The following is a 20,944-nucleotide window of genomic DNA, read 5'->3' as shown; positions in this document are numbered from 1 at the left end:
GATGTAGAATTTCTCCATTTAAAAACAACCTACAGCATAATGCCTTAAATATTAACAAATCAATTAGTGGTCAGCACAGTAAAATAAATATGAACATATTGATTTACATTTTGTTTCTAGCAGCAAAGGTCATTAACCTACTGGCCAATGTGACAGCTTCACAGAAGTCCTGTTTCTTGGGTTTGGTACTTGGTTTAACATGAGAAAAAGATTATCTGGGTCTGGAAAATGGCACTTCAGCTGTACAGTGCTCTCCCCAGCCCACCTTTGTCAAAAGGGTTTGCCCAGAATGTGTTTTCAGTATTTTTTGAACAGGGGTTTGGAGAACACCTTTCACAAAAAGAAATAAAATCAGGAGCTACTCAGTATCTAATGTTGACAAGTACGAGTTTGGATTGTCCTGAACCCTAAGGACAATGGGGAGGTTGGGTGTTTTCTCTTTGCAGTCAGCAACTTCCTATGCTGAAAGGGGAGTGGGAAGATCACAAGCCACTAAGCAATGCTGAAGAGGGAGAGGAAAGCTTTGGCAGCTTGCAGGAAGGGCCACATCAGAGCACTGAGGCAAAGCCAGTCTCAGCTGCTTCTCCCAGCAGGACATCTTTCCTTCCATGGAGGAAATCTGTCCTACCTGAGTCCCACTGCCTGCTCTACAAGCCATCACTCTGAAATCACCAGGATGATCACATTCACTTGCACTCCCTTGAACAGAACAAAGCAGATTCAGGCTTCTCTGCTAAGGACAGACTGGAGCCACCTCTCCAAACCAGACTCAGCCTCAAGCAGAGAGGAGCCTGCAAGAACAGCCCCCTGCACATGCCTCACAAAAGCACCAGCACTGGGCTGTGGCACTTCTGCACAGCTGGAGCAAACCACGTTTTGACACCTCCAGCAGCCACTGGAAATGCCAAACAAGGAGCAGATGGCTGGGCTGGGAGTAGGAGCAGTAACCAAAGCTAAGTGGAGAACAGCTGATTTTTGGGACATGTGAAAGCAAGCAAAAATGCCTCCTCACCCCTAGCAATAAGCCAGACAGCAGCAGTACCTACAGCTCCTCCAGCTCATATTTCACAAAGGGTTGTTTTTCTGCTACTAATTGCAGCCTGTAGGAAATGCCATGCTTTAATTTACAGCCAGAGGGATGTTTAACCATAATGCAGGGATCACTGTGCTGAAGCACATTGTGGTAAGGCTCATCTAACTCCCTCTGCCCCTCTGGACAGTGGTGTCAGACTGGCAAACCTAAGGACAGGACACAAAGAGAAAACCAGAGCCCTTCTGTCAATACAAATGATGAGGGAGAAAGGCTGATGAGAGATTCTGGAAAGGCAAATGTTCTTCAAGGCTACACAGAGGGGAGGTAGGGGCAGGAAAGCACAGAGGAAACAGACTTACAAAGCTGTCAGAACTGTTGAGTGAGTGCTCTACAACCTGGGCTCCTGTTCTACCTTCTCACCTGCTGCAGGGCACAAACCCCATTTAACTGAGTTCTGCACAAAGGAGGGGAAGGAATCCCATTCATGAGGACACCCATTCCTCTGCCTCTATCTGCAGGGCAGGAATGATCTAGGGGGTTGTGTTCAACTACTTTGCAAGCACTCACCTTGCCTGGATTCAGCAAGGCTGCATTCAGGTTGTATGGCTCCCTGATGCTCATTCAGGGAGCTGAAGAAAACAACATTTAATTTCTGAGGAGCAGCCAAGTGCAACAGACCTTTTGAAGGTGGACTAGGAAGATGAATAAAGACTATCTGGATTTTTTTGTTACTCATTCTTCATTTTTTAAGGCAAGCAGAAAGTCCTTCTGGAATGCAAGAGGCAGGATCAGAATGGCAATAAAAGGAGGGGGGAGCTACCTTCAACACTATGCACTAGGAACAATTCATCCCTGCTAAAATCCTACTGAAACTAATGGAGCTGCATCCAATTCCAGCTGCCTGAAGAGGGGTGAGAGATGAGCCATGGTGCATCCTGGACCCTCTCTCTGCACCTGCCACTGCAGTCAGTGAAGCTGCACCAGTGCACAGTTCCAGCAGCACAGTGGGGGATCAGGTCCAACAAAAGCCACCGACATGCTGCACCTGCCACTGGAGACCATGTTTAATGACACTGAACTGGACTCCAATCACAGCTCCTCACATCTACCCAAACAAGCAGAAGAATAATTAACAACCCTACTTCTGCTCTTTTTCCCCTTCCTACTTTTGCTAAGGAATATCAAAACAAACACACACACCCCTTCTGAGTTTGCCTACAATTCAAAAGTCGCTTAACAAGTTTCTTGAATACTTCCATGAGGCCAAAAAGCTGTTACTCAAACAGTCAATCATCACCCTGACATTTAAATCCTACATAACTTTGGATTTTTGATGGTCCCTGGAACAGTCAAGTATACATCAAGGAATGGAATTAAAACCCATCCTGAGATGGAAAAAGAAAGAGGGGGGGGAAATCAACCAATATTGGTAGTTCTAGTTCAAAGCTAGAAGTTTCATCTTTGCTCTATAAACACCCATTAGGCTTAGCCCAGGGAATGGCATGGCTGTGGGACACACCAATATCTGCTACCCAGAGTCCAGGCAGCTCTGCTCTTCCAGAGCAAGGACTGCAGGCCAGAGACCAACTCTTCCTCTCTTCTACATCAACATGCAAAGAAATCACAGCTGAGAGCTCCTTCTATCTATTCTCAACCTGACTCATTCTAAGGCAGAATCGGAGCACAGCACATCTCACCTGAGCAGGTTTGCTTTCCAGTTCACTTCATTAAGCCACTGAGATCCCCAGAGATCAGGGAGATGAGCTACACCCATGGTATATTAAGGTGTCCAGGCAACAATAGCAAGAGTAGAAGAGTATTTCTGAATGGGGCTAGTCAGCTGAAATCCATGTCAGATGTTCAGAATGGAATCTGCATCGCAGAGGAAGCAGTAAGAGGAAAGATCCTCCCAGGAGAAGAGGTATGCACAGCCTTTCTACAAGGATGTGGAAAGAACCTACTCTGGACTGTAATGGGGGCCAGAAGCAGCAAAGTGTAGACAAATACACCACCTAATTCACACATTCACAGGCCCTACTCCTTCCCCTCTTTTACAAGCTGCCCAGAGAGTCAGTCTGCCATAGGGAAGCATTCTGGAGCACTGCTCTGTGGTGTGCCAAGAGGGGAGTGGGCTTTACACACGGTCCACCCACGTGGTAGGACCACAGAAGTTTCCAGCACTTCTTGGGCTTTGCATATTCATGCAGAAGGCCGGGGAGAAGACACAGTTCCTCCCTGCCACTCAACACAATGAAGAGCCTTAGATAATTAGCAAACAAACACCAAAAACACTTCATGTCCTGCACAGCGTCATCCTGCCGACTATGATAGAAAAAAAACCTAACCATACCAGTAAGTTTGCAGGTGTTACATGTACAGCTCAGAGCATACTCCTACCCAATGGAGCACAAAGCAGGGCACGTGGCAAACAGCAGGCGAGAGACAAGCTGCTCTAGTTGCAAACTACTACCGAGGGCGGCGCGTCACTGGACGTAGCCCAGGTTCTCCATCTCGTTCCTGTAGCGCTGCTCGGACACTTTGCTCTTGTGCTGCTTGCTCTCCAGGTGCTGCCTGAACTCCAGCTCCTCGCCGGCCCCAGCGTTGCACATGGAGCAGTAGAACTGCCCGCTGGGCGTCACGCACATGGCCAGGTCACGGGGGATCCTCTGCCGCGAGCGCGGGTTGAAGTAGGGACCTGGGGACACGACACAAAAGCCTGGTTTACCTGTGAGGAATCAAAGCTTGAGGCAGCTCCGTGACAATGCCTAAGTCCAATGGATGTGTGCTTTTCAACCAAAGATTTGATTCTTTAGCAGATTAGAATCAATCCTTATTTTCCCCACAACTCCTCTGCTGGTTTCCAGATTTACGGAGGTGTAGCCCACAGGACAGCACTTGGAATTTTATAAAGTAGTAGAGTGAGCTTAATGCCCCAGTCTTATTCAAAATCAGGAATCCAATAATTTAATTTTTAATAATTTAATAATTTTTAACAACTTAATAATTTTTAACAACTTAATTTAATGATTTAATAATTAATCAATACTTTTTTTTCTTAACCATCTAATTCCACAACTGGAATAGTCTTTTCATTATACCAAGCTGCTTCAGTTTAAAACTCACAAAATTATATTTAATACAACTTTAAAAGATTTATCTTTTCCACGTGACAGTGATTAGAATGATGTGATTAAACCGAGCTTCACCAGGAATCAGGGTTACAGCTAATGTGTGCTTGTAAAACAACTTAAAGTGAAAAAGAGAAATAGATGCGCGGCTGGAGGCTGTAATACACTCTTTAAATCACAGTAAAGAGGGAAAGTTAGTATCTAACACCTGAGGAAGGACTCTATGCTAGAAACAGATGGTCTTAGAGGGAGGCTAACATGCTCTCTCATTCTGGTCATGGGAGTGCAAGTACAGGTTGATGTGCCACAGTAGGAGTCAAAGCACCTGGCCACCTGCCAAGAAAATAAAGCAGGAAAACTGTCACCACTTAGAGCAGCCTTAGAGACAGGCAGATGGTAAATTAAGTTACAAACTGAGAAAAAGAACTAACAAGCAGGCTGACAAAACAAAGCAACTTTAGCAGCTGGGGAAAAAAAACCCATGCAGATATAAAAGATCAGCAGAGCTTGGACCAGCTACTTTCACAACCTGACTCTGCTAAAACAGATCTCAGAAACAGAAGAAAACCAAGTCTATTTATTATTAATTACTATTCCAGCTACAGAATAGATACAAGCTCCAAGTTACCTGTGTTGTTCTGAACCGCATACGTGTTTCTCCTGTTCTGCATCATCTTATATTCATTCCCTTCTTTCCTTGCCCTTCGTTTGCCTAGTTCTGAGGCATCCCTGCAGATTACACAAATATGAACAGCTGCAATTCAGGGTATTCTGACAAAAGGGCTGCCAGAGACACTGGCACACGCTTTCAGCCTGAGCATGAGGTTGAACAATACCTACGAGAACGAGTTATTCTGTGCCTCTGCAAGGCGCAGCCGCTTGGCGTGATTCTTCCCTTGGTAGTGAGCCTGAGCCACAGCCGGGGAGCTAAATGAGGCATCACAAAGCTTGCAGTAATCATTCTCTGTAGCCAAGATCACTCGGCCACCTGGCTTGCTGGATCCCATCTAGCAGCAAAGGGAGAGACAGCATGTGAAACACAAGAAGGTTAAATATAAGCTGAAATATTTCAATCACAGGGACTGAGACCACTGCCGTTCTCATCAGACAGCAGGAGAGCTGGAATTAAAGCCCATGGATTAGGACACTCTCAAGTTGTCCCCAAAGTGTTCTTACACAAAATGCATTGTTCTTGCCTTGCCTCCAGGAGAGCCTGCAAATGCCTGGCCTGAGGTGGAGAGAAAAGCAATCTGAACAAACAGCTCTGCAACAGCCACAGAGGCTTGTTTACATCACAGCAATGATTTAACTCCTAACTGCTGGGAGCTGATGAGCAGTGACTTTCACTCTTAAGAACACCCACTGAAAGGTAGAGGTGCTGCTCTCTCCTATTTACAGTCCATCTAATCTCTCCACAGCGCCCTGTCTTTACAGCTCCCTGACCACAGCAAGAGGGAAAAAAAAACAGTAGCAAAGCTGCCAAACCTCTGATCCTTAACCTTCAGGTGGGAGGACACCTGGATCCAGACTTCAAAGGAAGGACCCAGTCTCACATGAGTAGCTGCTGCTCTGTGAAGGACACCTTCATGTGTCTGTGGAGTCAGACCACATACAGTGATCCAGGCAGGAGCCATGCCTCCTCAGCACGTCACATCCAGGCAAAAGTGTTTTGTAAACAGTGCAGCAGCAGTGATTCATGCAGCCATGTCACTGCAGCACTTGACAAACCAACATTCTTTCACATCTCCTTTGACACTGCTCAAACTTAGAGACACACAGTTCTGATTTCTAACTTACAATGTGAACCCTCACATGGCCCTAGAGGTATTTTTATTGCCATGGGCCATTTCCTCCTTTAAAAAACACACCACCAGATACCCTGGCAGGTACAGCAGCCACATCTCCATGCCCTGGGCAGGACCCCACGCCATCCCAGTTCACAGCCATGAGCTGCAATGCCAATTTACACGGGGCCAAATCTCCCTCTGGCCAAGAACAGTCTGTCACTCTGCAAATGATCTCTGCTTCCCTACAGGCAGCACAGCCTTATGTTGCAGCTTCAATCCCTGCAACCCAGCTGTGCTTCCCTGCACAGTCACAGGCAAAAGCCAGGTTAGCTGTCACATCTCATGATAAACCCAAGGGATGAATTCTAGAAGGAGATAGCAAAAAACAGCTCTTTTTTCCTCTAATGTGCCCAAAACAGAATTAATCAGGATCACTGAGGGAACAATCCATTCACTCTGCACACAGGAATGAGCACTTCAAAAGGAGTAACAAAAGAGGAATTAGCTAACAGCCCTGGGCAATGGGTGTAGGAGCACCAAAGCACTTTTTCCATGTAGGCTTCCCCCACACAACAGAGGGATGATTGTGCAGAGCAGATGCCACACCCTCACATCCAAATCCAATTCCAGCAATTCTGCTCTATACCTGCCCTTACACAGCTATAATCAGCAGCACATCAGACTTACCTAGCAATCAAAGTATTTGCCAGGCAGAAATAGAACATTTGAAGTCCAACATTGTGCTGCAAGGGCAGATCAATATCTGCATCTTCAAAGGAAAGCAAACAGCTCACAACGGGCCATTTCCACCATCTTGTGCCATCACAAGGAAAATTCTTTCCCAACTCCTGCAGTAATCCTCAAGCCTGAGATCTGGTTATCCTAACTGGGGTTAGGTGACAAGCAAGCATGATCTCAGCCCCCTTGCCATGCCTTACCTGAGTTGGAAGGGTGACAACCTGAGGTGGGGCAGGCTCAACAGAATTACTCATCCTGGCAGGTGCTGGACAGCTGTTGGCAGCATAGTAATTCCTCAGCTTCTTACTGTGGTTCTTACCCTGCAAAGATAACCCAGATTAATCACTGTCCTAATAATAGTGTCTTACTCTGAAAGACAAAGGATCCAGAGACTGAAATGAGAAAGTGCCCATGAAGGTGGCAGCTCAGGTAAAGGAGCTGTCACCCAGCTCTGAATTTAAGAGATGCAGGCGTTCCTCCCTTTCTCCAAAATGCTCAACACCTAGAATGACTGGGCCCCCTCTTCAGCTGATTTTCTCAATAAGTTTACAATTACTTTTTCAGTCTGTTTCCATTTCCAAACCAGTATTGTGTGTTTTAAGACTACCTTGTTTTGCACAGCTTTTTGATAAGCCTGAACACACAACACACATTTCATGACACCACAAGCTTGAGTTAAAACATGAGATTGAATTTAAAACCCACATCATATTTTATTTTCTCTTGAAAAACATATATCATAAATGTTTTTGGTGTTCTGAAAGCCTGGTAGAATAACATGAAACTATGTATATGCATATTGTGGATGCACAGAAAGGCAAATGCAATATGTAAAAAATCACTTCTGTCCCGTCACGGCAGAAATTCTGCAAAAATAAGATGTTAGAAGTGTAACACCAATCCAACCTACCCCTTCACTAGCAGGATACCACTTTTTCAGGTCCAACAGCAAATCTGAAATTTGGGTCTGGTGTCCTGAGGCTATGGACAATCACCCTTTTGCACTCACTGGTGGAGAAAGTCACTATTTCCAATACTCATGCAAACATAGCACTAGGCAGAGAGGGTGTATGAAAATGGGGTAATGCAAGGCTGACATGTTCTATCTTTCAGCAGGAATCATATGCAAAGAGTCCTTACCCTATATCAGGCAAGTCAACAAGATCAGCTTAAACAAAATAAATCTGATCTGAGCCAACCCAGCTGATGAGAGTGTTTGCATAAAGGGCCCCACCAGATCAGTGCTGTGCACAGCCTCAGAAAGGAGACTCTGATAAACACATGGCAGCAGCCCCTTTCCTAATGGCACAGCTGGATCCAGCAGAAAACGCCTGTCCAGGCCTCACAAAATCATGTCTGGAATCAGAAGGTCAATTTTACTAAACTAGTGCAGATGTCAAATACAGGTTGCATAAAACAAAGGAAAAATCACAAGTGTCTGCTTTTTCACCCAAGCCATCTTGACACCTCTTCTCTGTCCCCATGGACAGCGTTTGCAAAAAGATCCAGTAACAACACCTTAAAAGAAAGCACTGCAGCACATCTGGACAACCAGCAAATCCAAGCAGGGTGAAGATATGTCTACAGAGCAGTTTCAGTCCATGAGGTGGTGCAGAGGAAGCTCCAGATGAGCAAGTTGAATGCTGCTGTTCATGTGCAGCACTCAAAACCCCCTCGAGAAGCTGAGTTAGTCCTCCTGCATTAGCCCACACTTCCCTCTGTGCTGCCACAGCAACGCTGCTGGCAGTGCTCGTGCTGGCACAGGAATGTCTCCACAAGCTGCAGATGCAGCAGCCCCAAAAGCTGAGCCTCCTGCTGCTCTCCTTACCTGGTAATGAGCCTGGGCTTGCTGGGCCGAGTTCAGAGTGACATTGCAAAGCTTACAGCACAGGGGCTTACATAGTTCCTCCAGCATAGGGTCCTGCTCCACCACCTTGGCAAGTTCCTCCTCTTGTGTGTGATGAAAGGAAGGCCCCAGTCCGAGAGACTTTGGTGGGGACAGTGGTGAGCTGGCTCTTGGCCTTGTAGCCACTGACATAGGAAGGGATGAAGGCTTCTCAGGATGAGGAAGAAGTCCTGCTTGCTGTAGAAGAATCATTGGCCAGGGAGACTATGGGCATGCTACTGCTGAAGGAGGAGGAGTCTTCTTCAGATCTAGACCAGAAAGACACAAATGCTGAAATAAGCAACAAGAACAGGAACATCAAGGATCCAGCGGCAATTCCTGTAACTCCACTGCCTCTACTTTATGCCTTTTCAAAATGCCAAGCAGGATAAAGTCAGTTTGCAACACTTTGCCGCCCACGGGAACAGCAGCATCCCAGACAACCAGGGCCAGATTACAAGACACTTATATAAGAAGTGGGTCCCGTGGCAGGTGAAGATTCCTGACACCCACAGCACCTGACAACAGCACACTCCCCCCACTGCTCCATGCCCACGAGAAGTGGGGACCATGCACAGCACACAGAGCTGTGTCACTGGGGGGACACAAGCACTGCCCACATCCTCCTTTGGAAGCCCAGGGACAAGCTCACTCCTAAACAAATATCACAGCAGACTACTGCAATGGACATTTACAAAGAACCCAAATACTTCAAAGCAGATTTATTGTATATAGGTAGATGCAAAATACATAAACACATCTATCCCTCAAAGACTTTACTGAGGAAAAGCTTTTCTCCAGTAAGACAACAAAAGAGAGAGAGTGGGAATAAGCTGGAGCACACCTTGTTGTACACTCAGCTCCCAAGGGCTCTCTCCCATGGTCTTCTTGAACGACCTTGAGCTATTTTTCACATTTCCATTACTAACTACAAGCAATGCAACATTTAAAGCTACATCTTGTTCTGCAAAATGGAGAACTTATCTCATATAAACCTTTATTCAATTATTTCTCAGTTAATTCAAGTTATTGGAACTAGCTCCACATTTCCAACAAGAGGTTCTGAGAGATTTATTTAATTAAAGTTTATAAATCACATCTACAGCCCAGATGAACATCCCTAGAATAATACAGAGCAGTGACATTATGAATTAAGGCATAGCTACTTTTGTTCATGTCTTATTAGCTTCTTATCATAACAAATCCTGTTCAGTGGCACACTGGGATCAAGAGAAGCATTATCTTGGCCTTTGCAGATCACTCCCAGCTAGGGCTGCACTGGCACCAACCATGTTTATGCTCTGGGCTTTGTTCATTTGTTTAAGCAAATAAAGAGACACATCTGCATTTTAAAGCAACACTTGTGTAAAATTAGGGAAAAGTAAATGAAATGCCACCAAGGAATTTTTTTCCCGAGTTGCTTTAGAAAATAGGGACTTCAAAGGCATTTAGGGACCTGCAGAAGCAGAGAGCATTTATCTGGGGTAACTTCCGGGATTTTCAATCTGCTAAAATTAGCTGAAGATAAATACCTTCCACACTCAAGCTATGGAAAATCCCAGTTGAAGCCTGCAATTTTAGGTACTGTGTTATCTTTGGATCTCTCTTCCCAGAGAGATCTGTTCTGTTAGGAAAAATAAAACATAATTGAAATGAATGAATGAATGGGACTAGAGCATTCAAGTGACAAAATCATTTCTGAAATGTTTATCTCAAACCCAAACTTACTCTAATACAAGACTGGAGGCAGTTCACTTATTACTAATATTAAAGGTAAGGAAAAAGATTGAAATTATTTCTTTTAAAGCCAGTATGCACCGGCTTGGGGACAATGTTTTAGGGCAGTAACAGAGCCATCATGAGTTTTCATGTTTATATTATTACTCCACCACCAAGGCTCTGCAAAATTTCAGAGCTGGAATCTACCACAAAGAAGGAAGAGGACACAGAGGAATAGTGCTGCAAATCATCCATCAGCAGTGTAAATTCTGTAGTGTTACCTAACCCCTTTCCTATTTTCAGCACACATGACCCTGGTTAAACAGAACAGAAGACAACTTTTTTATCTTTATTTTCCTCAACTAGTACTCTGTAGACAGTCTAATTAATTTCTGTGGGACTACAGATGGAACAAGTTCACATTCATGTTGGTTAAATACATCATAACACAGGCCTATCAAGGCAGTTTAAATCACCTATGCAAGCAGGTAAACATGCCAGCTAATTTCAGAGTTTTATTACATGAGTATAATGGGCCTCTTACCTTAAAATGAGAGTAAATTATAGCCAAATACTCCATAGAACAACATAAAGAGATGCACAGTAAATGGCAATTGAGATTCATCTGCTTAATTTTGCATGAGGATTCGTTGCATTGCATTTTCCTGCAACTGTCACAAATGGGATTTGTCATATACAAGAGGAAACAGTGCTTACAGGATCTATATCTACAGGGGGAAAGGTATAATGTAATACTCTTAGAAAATCTTTAACTGTAAGGTCATTTACTGTTTCTTAAAGTAAGCAGTTGTCTGAAAATAAAATTAAGGCTGCATGAGCAACTTCCACAGTAAGACTTCTTGATTTGGCTTATGCAATGTATGTAATTCTGGTTTTCCTCTGACGGTGATCTTTAACCACCGAAATTGCTCAAGTTATGTTCGTTTCTCTCTTACTGGTATTATAAATAAGAAAATAAAAATCAGTGTATTTACAGGTCCCTTTAATCCTCCGCTGCTGGTTGTTACAGGAGAAGGAAAAGGAACATTTTTAACTCCTCCTTTCCCTTCCCATGAGAAGCTGTAAGATCTTTACCCTAGGACACAGCAAAGGAACAAGGCACCTCCATCACCAGGGACCCCAGCCAGCACAGCCCAAGGCAGGGTAAGGACCTGCAGCTCTCCAAGGTGGGCTGAGGAGCCGTTCTGCCTGAGGACAGCACCTCTCAGAGCTCAGCCATGCCAGGATACACTTCCATGCCATGCCAGCTGTCCTTGAGAGGATGAGAGGGGTACAGGTGCTCCCTCCTTTCCTTGGGGCATCCCAAGGGCCGCACTGGAGGAGGAGACCCAGTGCCACAGCCTGGTGATGCCCACCTAAAGGGGAGAAACCTCCCTGGGCTGGGAAAGGAGCTGCTCTGGCCACACGTCTAAGGATGGGGAAGGCATGGCGTGACTTTGCTAGGAGAAATGAATAAAGCACAGTGAGAAACCCATGTGTTCCCACCAGAATTGTTTTTTAAATGCAGCTGAGGCAACTAATAACAGAGATGAAAGAAGCAGAAATGGTGAACAAGCTGTGAGTTTCACTGCTACGGGAAGCATTTCTTCTCAAGTTCACTCATCCATCAATACATGGACATCTCTTAATGTAATTGTGCCAGAAAGTTTCCTTTGGCCACGGGCTGGGCCTACACATTTCCCCTGAAAGGCAGCTTGTTTTATAACGCTGCAGGGACGGAAGGCAGCACCAAACACACACACAGCATGCACAGCTCTACCTTAAGGTGCACTGACCCTCCGCTGATGGGGACACACATTCAGCAACCCAGAACCAACCCTTGCGTCAAAGGGGGTATCAGAAAGCAGGGTGTAAATCCGACTCCCCGCAGGCATTCCTGCAAAGCCGCTTGCCTCGCAGTCCGGGGGCTGGACAGCAATTAGAAACCACAATCCCTGCTACCTTACAGCCTGGGAACCGCCGCAAGCTCAGGCAGCGCCGCACCATTCCGGGCAGGCACAGAGCCCAGCCGAGGGGCACGGACAGGCATCCGCATCCCCGGAACGGCCCGGAACGGACCGCGGCGGCACCGGGCCGGGATCCGCGGGACACCCCCGAGCGCAGCCCCGCCAGCCCCCGCGCACACCCCGCACCTACCGCGGCCCCGGGGCTCGCAGGGCCGGGCCCGGCTCGGGCTCGCTCTCAGCTGCGGGAAGTGACGGCGGCGGGGGCGGGACGGGGCTGAGCCGGGCCGGGCTGGGGCGGGACCGCCGCCGCTGCGAACCGCCCCGCGCCAGCGCTGCTGGGCACCGCGGGCACAAAAACACCCCCCCGGAGCTGCTTCGCATGGTCCTCGCTCCTGACCCGTGCTGCTGCACAACAGCATTTACTGTTTTTTCTCTTTTTTTCTTTTTTTTTAATATAATTATCTTTTTCTTTTTAGCAGATGTTACAATGCACCTGATTTGCATATATAAACATCTTCTTATTCATGCTGCTCGCAGCCAAAATGAGTAATGATTTCCCCTCGAGCCACCAAGGCCTCACCCGTGTGGTTGGGCCACCCTGTTTCAAAGCATATGGAGTTTCTGTTGATTTTTCTCCCCTTTTGTTGGAATAGGAAAGTGCTGAGAAGTCGCTACAGGCTGAAACCATCACCCAGATTTTTCAGTAGCCATCAGCCAACCCACTTGGCAATCCAATGGTTAGACACACTGATTGTTACTAATTTTTGTTACATGTTTAAAAAAAAAATCCATTTGCCAGATTCATAGAATCATAGAAGAGTTTGGCTTGGAAGGTCTCCTTAAAGACCATCTCATTCCAACCTCCTTGCCATGGGCAGGGACAACTTCCACTAGCCCAGGTTGCTCCAAGCCCTGTCCAACCTGGCCTTGAGCAATTCCAGGGATGGGGCAGCCACAGCTTCTCGGGGCAGTCTTGTTGCTAGGGTCTCACCACCCTCACAGTCAAGAATTTCTTCCTAATATCTGATTTAAATCTGCCCTCTGTCAATTTAAAGCCATCCCCCCTTGTCCTATCACTACATGCCCTTGCTGAAACTCCCTCTCTGGCTCTGTTGCAGGCTCCCTTTGGGAAGGAGGCTGCAGGTGGGAATCAGGAGCCGTGGTGATGTGGAGCCGAAGCAGCAAAGGGGCAGTTTGGCAGCAGGAATGCTCCCGGAGCCTGCTGTGCCCTGGGTTTGCAGGCTGTGCTCTGCCATGCCCTGCACGGCTGCTCTGGTGCTCCCACCCACTGCAGCGCTGCCTGCAGCATCTCAGCCTGCCCACGGCTGTGAGTATGGCCCCATGCTAGACCCTGGGGCTTGGAGAGCTGTTCCAAGTTAGAGAATTCACCAACGCCCTCACCATGTTCACACCTGGCTCCAAATCTTGCTTATGCCATCTCTGCTGTTGAAAGGATAAATACCCCTTGACAATAGGGTGATTTGCCAAAACGCCTTAACAATTAATAACGCAGGTTAACCGTGTCCCTGCTCGCTATCATCACCTCAGTGCCACCCTCACTTGTTGCATCTTGTTGGCTCTCACCGAGGTACCCCAGCCTAGCGCTCTCATTTCACACCCTGAAAATCCGCACCCACTTGGGAGTGCGCATTTACAATGTAATTTCTCTTCGACTTCTAATTTGTACGGGCATTCGCTTGGCGGGCCGCTCTTTCAACAAAACACCGGACTCACGTACAGCGACTCGATGCCAGTGGCAGCTGATTGTAAAGAAACCTGGCGGTCCAAGTGGGAAAAGGGTCAAGACTGGGCCAGACGCGCTGCGATGTGCAGGGCACGGGGGTGTCAGCGACATCAGGGCAACAAGCGGGGCAGGACGAGCCCGCGTTTGCCCAGCACACCCCGTTCCCCCGGCCCGCTCCCGCCTCCCCCCGCCGCGGTTCCCGTTCCGGCGGGTGGTGCCTTCCCCATCCGGGGTCAGCCCCGCTCCCTTCCTGTTATTCCCGTGCGGGAGGCGGCGGCTGTCGGGGAGCGGCTGCCGGCGCCGCTGCCGCCCGCGCCCGGGGCACAGGCACCGGCCGAGGCGAACGGGGCGGCCGCAGCGGCGGGAGGCGGCGGGCGCGGCCCGGGGCGCGGCGGGCGCGGCCGGCCCGGGGAGGCCGCGGCGGGCGGGTGAGTGACTGAGTGAGGCGGGGGTCGTGAGGGGCCGCTCCCGGAGCGCCGCTCGCCGAGGGGGCTCGGGGGCAGCGCGGGGCTGAGGGGCCGCGCTCGGCCGGCAGCGCTCCCCCGCCGCAGCCCGCGCTCGGGGTGTGCTGGCAGGGACGCGAGCCGGGAGAGGAAGAATAGCGGCTTGTTGTTTTGCAGTGTGGGTGTCTCCACCCCTGGAGTGGAGCTGAGCGCTGTGAGTGTGCTCACAGTGCCGGGGATGGGCTGGGTGATGCCGCTGGGAGCAGAGCTTCTCCCGATGGCTGTGTGGATGTGGGGGGATCCTGGCCCACGAGGTGGGTGATGCCGCTGGGAGCAGAGCTCTCCCCTTGGGTGTGTGTGTCTGTGTCTGTGTGTGTGTGTGGGGATCCTGGCCCACGAGGTGGGTGATGCCGCTGGGAGCAGAGCTCTCCCCTTGGGTGTGTGTGTCTGTCTGTGTGTGTGGGGATGGGGATCCTGGCACACGAGCTCTCGGCTGACAGGAGCACTGGCCCGTCCCTGCTACCTGTAAAACCTTCTTTCCTACCTTGTGCTACCCAGAGATCGGTTTGTATTGATGGTATATACGAAGCTGCTGTTTCTTGCCAGTATTTATGGTTTTCTGGTAGACTCTATAGTAGCAAAGCTTTCGCCAAACTAACACAAACACAAAACAAACAAAACTGTTTGTTTTTCTTTAGGGGTTTTGTAGTTGTTTTCAGTATTCCTTAAGTTATTAAGATATCAGGCCAATTCTGTAGCTGTTATAGGTATGTCTCCAATTTTTATAATTTTTATGTCTATTTTTTTCTTTTTTGACTAAAGATCTAATTGAACTAAGGTTATTTTATAATCAGTACCTATTCAGAACAAACAGAAGGCAAGTATATATACTTTAAAAGTAGACAGTAGAGAGTATGATTATTTTCTTTATTTAACTCTGCAGCAAACTTATAAAGGCGTGGTAAATTGGGTTCTGAGTCTAGATTTTGTTGAACTTAATAGAAAAAAAAGCTATTTTGTTTTGTTAGTTATTTGTACCTTCACATCCCTGCTTTGAGCTATACCAGGTGTTCAAATTTATCACACTGGATAAAGTTAGAAACTTTCCCATCATGATCTGACTCATTCTTTAGTTTCTTCCATCTCACAGTGAGTTTATAGAGGTGGACTCATACTTGTTGCTTCCATGCTGCAATTCTATAATGCAGTGTAATAATCAAAGTCCACTTCTTGTGTGCAAACTTTGTTAGTTCCTGGGAATATTCCAGTATGCAGGGTGATGGGATTTAATAATGTGTCTGCTATGAGGAACTGACTGGATAAGCTGCTCTAAAATAAAGCCCCATGTGAACTTAAAGCTTCACAACAAATAACTTTATTCTCAAAGAATAGCAGTGGAAAACTTTCAGAGTTGTTACTTATTTAGAAGCACATTTTAGCCAATGTAGAGAAAGCACACATCAACCAATCCCAGTGTTCACAGAGAAATTTATGAAACCACACAATTCCTATGGGATCCATGGAATATTCCACTTTTTCATTAGGACAGTAAATGCTGCGGGTCCAGAGCTGCAGTTGGAATCTGACTGGTGAGATGCCCTGCATTTCCTGGGTGTTAACTTGGTGCCATTCTTAGCAACCTGGAGACAGTGCTCAGTGTTTTTTCAGGACAGGAGAATCCCAGCCTGCAAATCCATGGCAAAGGGTTGTAATTGGCTGCTCCAATTTGCCATTCTGTATCAATGACAAGTTTATTCTGTTTGTTGTTGCTTTTTCTGCATGCATGATGGCTCTGAGAGGGTTTTTTTGGGAGTTTTGTTTCTTTTTTTTTTTTTCTTCTTTCTGGAGTATTCTTTGGGAAGGGGGTGTAGCTGATTTGTTTACAAAGCAATTGTGCTTTATTGGAAGTCATAAAGTGGTTCAATACTTAGTTAACTGTTTCTCTGATAATCAGGCTATTCCTGCTTTCTCTGAGCAAATGGGGGACACTTTTCCCTGGATAACTTTTTATTTTAAAAGCTGTTCAAAGCTTTAGAATATGAATTTCTGCAACCAGCAAGGAGTTCATGCTATCTCACAAAACAAACGGAGTAACCCCACAAGAGGTTTCCAGTTATTTGAAGAAAAGCACACCTTTAAAAGGTGTTGTGGAATAAGGAATGGACTTCCTGATCCACAGATCCTCAGTTTTTGTGTGTGTGGTGTGCTTTTTCGTGGCTTGCTCATGTGTGATACAACTTGGAACAACCTTGATAATGAAAGTTATCATCATAACTTTAATTTCTTTCTGAGTTAAAACTCTCTATAAATGACTAGAGTACAAGCCTAAGGCTGACATGCAGTCTGCAAAAACTGCTTTCTTATGTTTTGTGCTTAAAACATCAGCTCTTTATGCAATCTTTGAGATTTCTGGTGCAGATTCTCTGGGTGTTAGGAATAACCTAAAAACCCCTTGCAAGTATCACTCATTTCCAAATGGAAGATTGTTGCCATTGGTTTTGTTTGCCTGAGGAAATTGGGATGATGATGCATTAGTTCTAAATCACACAAATAATAGCAGCTCCAGACTGGCATCATGTAGCTTTGCTTTGCCTACTTGAGTACATTAATGAATGCTAACAAATATTATAGTCAATAGGATATTTAAGGAGTGTTGTGTTTGGGTGAGGGGGAGCTAAGATACTTTGTTTTAACTTCAATACTGATGCAGAAACTGATTTTGTTATTTAGAACTGGACAAAAATAATCCTTGTCTTTCTAGATAGTCTTCAAATACCATTCTAAAACTAAGTTTTGTCTTACTTACTGGTTTGTAATTACTGAAAATATGTGAGATCTAGTAAATCCTCCCCACTGAGAAAAAAATGGGCCATATCTGCATTTTTGTGTGTGTGATGAAGTTGGAGGGGGAGAACTTTGAAGGAAAGGATAAGAGTTTGCACTTTGGCTAACTGGACAACAGATGTGACTTCTAGTGTAAGCAAAGGTTTGGGGGTTTTGCAGCTTTTTGTGCTTTGCATTCCGTGCTTGTGGGAGTTTTGTCTCATCCTTTTCAAAAGCCAGACATCCAGCTGCTCCAAGGGGATGATGCCTGTCTGTAGCTATGACTAGAAGAGGCCACAAAAATATTTATGCTAAAACTGGATGGGAATTTTCTTTGGCTCTTGAAGTTGAATGTGTCATGGCAAAGAATTCTGTTACAATTTTCTCTTTGTAGTATCCTAATCCAAATGGGAGCTGTGGAGAGAATGGATTTGTTTCTCTCTATATTTAATTGGACAACAAATGTATGTGATTTGTTTTGATTATGGAGTTGGTCAAGATAACCTCCAGAGGTTCCTCCCAGCTGAATTTGTTCTACAGATCTATTTTTGAATGGTTAATGAAGTGCTAAATGAACCAGAAATAATACTCTGAGTATTAACTGCTGGCTTGTTTTTTTGCTCCTGCAGCACTGGTATAGTATTAACTTTAACAAAATCCAAACAATCAATCAAACAAACAAACAAAAAATCCAGCACAAAACCAAGCCCAGCTGGGGGGCAGGGGGAATTAAACTGGTTTAGAAAAGGAAAAGAGGCATTTTTATAAATCCTGTACATTAACTTGTAGTCATATGGAAAAGCAGCAGACTGAGTACAGTTTATGTAATTCTGGATCTGACTTCTCAGTCTAAGCAATACTTAGCATATATATTGTTTTATATAGGATGTATCTACACTTGAATTCTGGAAAAGTATTTTTCTAGTTAATTCTGGGTACAGATTTTGTGCAAGGCAGGCTAAGAGGCCTGTGTGTTTCAAAGAAGGAATGTGAGGGACAGGAGACATCATCACCTGTTCTCTATTTCCAGAGTTCTTAAAGCCAGCAAAGCAGGGGATAAAAGCACTTGGTCAGTTGTGTCTGCTAAGGAAACTCCCTGGGAATGGTTGTAGTCTCTCTTTGGAAAACACTGCTCACAGACCTGAGCTCCAGAAATGTGAAGATGAAGTTCTAAGAGGGCAGCTTACCTCTGCCAAGTTGAACAGGAGAAATGATGGAGCCCTGGTGCAGCTTTTGCTTGCCTTGCAGCAGTAGAAGTGGCTGCTTCAGTCGAGTTAAGAACAAACAGTTGTGTCAAACAGCCAGCTTTAGGTTCAGTGATCTCTGGTTTCATGTCCTGTTGCTTTTCACCAGTGGAGGGTTAGATAAATCCCAAAGAGACTGGGGTTTGTTGTTTGGGGGCTTTGTCTACTCATTAACACATTTGCTTTAATTAACTTACCTTCATGGATTTTTATACAGAAAAACCTTGGCAGTTTTGCCTACAGCTTCTGATTAAAGAAACATCTGAAAATGCAGCTTTTGAGGGTTGTGAACCTCAAAGCACATTTGTTGAACACAGAAGATTTATTGAATTGAGTAAGGCTGACTGTAAGTTCCCTGAAATTTTGAGTCAGCTGAGTCACATTTATTGTGGTAAATCTGTGTATTCTGACCCTTTTCTAGGAGAAAGAAATACAGAGAAACATCCCTTGGGCTATTTTCGGTCCAAGAGAAAAGAGAAAGCTGGATGGTTGCCTCCTAGATTGTACAACACGTCAAAAATCTTATCTGTCATTAAGATTTCACTGCTTTTCTTTTTTCTCATACTCCTTAGTCAGTCTTTTGCCAATACTTAATCTAGCAGTTAATGGTGATGAATGACTCTTGCCCAATATGTTCCAGCACTGTTCCTGATTTTTAACTCTTGCTGTTAAATTAGGTCCCACTCCTTTCAAAAACATGGCTTTCCTGGTGAAATTACAATTGTTGTTTTGGATAAGTGTCCTTTAATGACACTAAGCTGTTGAATAAAGAAATTACTCCTTGTTGCAACCTTGTTCCTTCTCTTAGCTATCACCAGTCAACAAAGAAAAAAATTCTTGAACATCCTCACAATGCAAGAAACTTTGAACATTACTGAAAGGAAAATATTCAAGATTCAGCATTTCATCTGAGACTAATCAGCCATAAGTAGAAATACATGCCTGTTCTGTGATCTGAATCTAATAGAACAAAATTTCCAGTACCTTGGGGCTTTGACATCTGACTTGCTGGAAAAGTGAGGAGATTGATCTCTGCAAAGACATTGGCAAACTAAAAACAGAATGCTTGAAAATGCAAGTGCAAGGAGAGTGAGCAGAGGGGTAAAGGCTTCTTTACCAGGCAGGCAGAGTGGGGAGGAATTGTTTCTTTCTCAAACTATTCAGTTTCAGTTCTGACAAAACTCAATAAATATATTTTTTGTGATGAGGAATGTTATGATCCAGCTTCAGTGCTTGTGCCATTAAGGTACTTTTCATTAAATCTGGAAAACTCCTAACTTGGCTCTTGACTAAAGGCACGGTTCGAAAGATGGAAGTGAATAGTGCTAACATAAGAAGTTTCCAGATAGATCTGACTTCCTCTGGGAAAAGGGAAGTCAAAACTAGCATTCCAAATCCTCCAAAATATGCCTGTGGTGTCATTAAACTGCTTAGACTCTAAAACATAACACTTAGTCTTCATTTTTTTATTTATATTCCCAGCTCTTTACAGAATAATCAGGAAATGCTGTGACTAATAATAAAAGTGGAAGTGATACTAATAACACCGAAAATTGCTCTTCATCCCTTTGTGGATGTTGAACAACCAGTTCTACTTACCAGTTTATCAAGGCAGTCTCCATTGGTGGGAGGGAAGTGATAAATATATTGTGTTTTATCTTCATGTAGTTTCATGCTGTCACCTCTGAAATCTTCAATTTTAAAGTGTTAAGTACTGTAAAAGAGCATTTGTCCCAAGAAAGCCTCTGGTGTTTAAGAGCTATTTTTAAGCAATAACATCTGACTATTCCAGACATCTGGAATAGTCTTGATAGTGATGTACAATTGAGAATGTGCCTGTGAGTTCCACTGCCAGTCTAGCAAGTTATTTACAAAGATTGATTTGTGATAAATTGCATTTGTATTTAGTATAAGATGGTAATAAATGAAATTGTGATGCTGTAATTGGAGAGGATAAACTTATACAGTTACATGAAGTTTTGGATAAGAGATTGCTAGTTAAAAGAAAGAGCTTAAATTGATTTTAATATTTTATTTGAGAAGGTAGAGATTAACTCTTTTGCTCGTGTTCATCCAAGGTTGAACACCTAAAATTCTAATAACTTGCCTTCCTCTTCAGCTAGCTGTGAAATGGAGGATAAAGCACTGATGCTGTTATCACTGCTCAGCAGCACTGCCTTGATCTCAGATAGCTCCAGCTTGGAATGTTTTGACAGTTTGGGAGCGATGGCAAAAACTGCCACCAAGAGATAAAGATGAAAACAGAAGCCAACAAGCAATAAAATGGCAGAATTTATACATGAAGAAAAGGATAGCAAAACCTACACCTGGCTATGGAAACTCTTCTTAAATATGTTGTCAAAGTGCTTTGTAATCCAGCTCTTCAGGTCTTCTTTCATCACCTCTTTTCCAGGCTTTTCATTGTAGCTCAGC

At 45.1% G+C, this 20,944-nt stretch overlaps 2 protein-coding genes across 4 annotated transcripts in view; one reads left to right on the top strand and one right to left on the bottom strand.

Annotated features, from left to right (window-relative positions):
• Positions 1–822: 822 nt before the first annotated feature.
• On the bottom strand, positions 823–14,121 carry ZMAT3 (zinc finger matrin-type 3). 3 transcript variants are annotated; one of them, XM_054282748.1, is made up of 6 exons: positions 13,996–14,121; positions 8,515–8,840; positions 6,887–7,006; positions 5,002–5,168; positions 4,790–4,890; positions 823–3,728 (listed from the first exon to the last, which is right to left on the bottom strand). In XM_054282748.1, exons 2-6 carry the CDS (start codon positions 8,782–8,784, stop codon positions 3,517–3,519), a joined length of 870 nt encoding a protein of 289 aa, XP_054138723.1. In that variant the 5' UTR covers positions 8,785–8,840; positions 13,996–14,121; the 3' UTR covers positions 823–3,516. The 3 variants fall into 3 exon arrangements, with proteins under 3 accessions (XP_054138723.1, XP_054138722.1, XP_054138724.1); XM_054282747.1 differs by lacking the exon at positions 13,996–14,121 and adding an exon at positions 12,448–12,523; XM_054282749.1 differs by lacking the exon at positions 13,996–14,121 and adding an exon at positions 12,071–12,191.
• Positions 14,122–14,388: 267 nt separating this feature from the next.
• Positions 14,389–20,944, top strand: part of PIK3CA (phosphatidylinositol-4,5-bisphosphate 3-kinase catalytic subunit alpha) — a 39,691-nt gene continuing 33,135 nt past the window's right edge. The window contains exon 1 of the mRNA XM_054282416.1: positions 14,389–14,429. The gene's annotated coding sequence lies outside the window, so the exon portion shown is untranslated. The remainder of the gene's footprint in view (positions 14,430–20,944) is intronic.

Source organism: Melozone crissalis, unplaced genomic scaffold, assembly GCF_028551555.1.
Source record: "Melozone crissalis strain CALT ecotype California unplaced genomic scaffold, PUWL_Pcris_2 ptg000034l_1, whole genome shotgun sequence".
Lineage (NCBI taxonomy): Eukaryota > Metazoa > Chordata > Aves > Passeriformes > Passerellidae > Melozone > Melozone crissalis.
Note: the sequence above shows the minus strand (reverse complement) of the source record. Positions and strands in the feature narration are given on the sequence as shown.

Excerpts from the sequence above, each read along its gene's own strand:
- ZMAT3 (XM_054282748.1), bottom strand. The coding sequence starts at position 8,784 with ATGATTCTTCTACAGCAAGCAGGACTTCTTCCTCATCCTGAGAAGCCT. Across the intron at positions 5,169-6,886 it reads TTGTCACCCTTCCAACTCAG|ATGGGATCCAGCAAGCCAGG; the intron begins GTAAGGCATGGC and ends CTTTGCTGCTAG. Across the intron at positions 4,891-5,001 it reads GCACAGAATAACTCGTTCTC|GGATGCCTCAGAACTAGGCA; the intron begins GTAGGTATTGTT and ends TGTAATCTGCAG.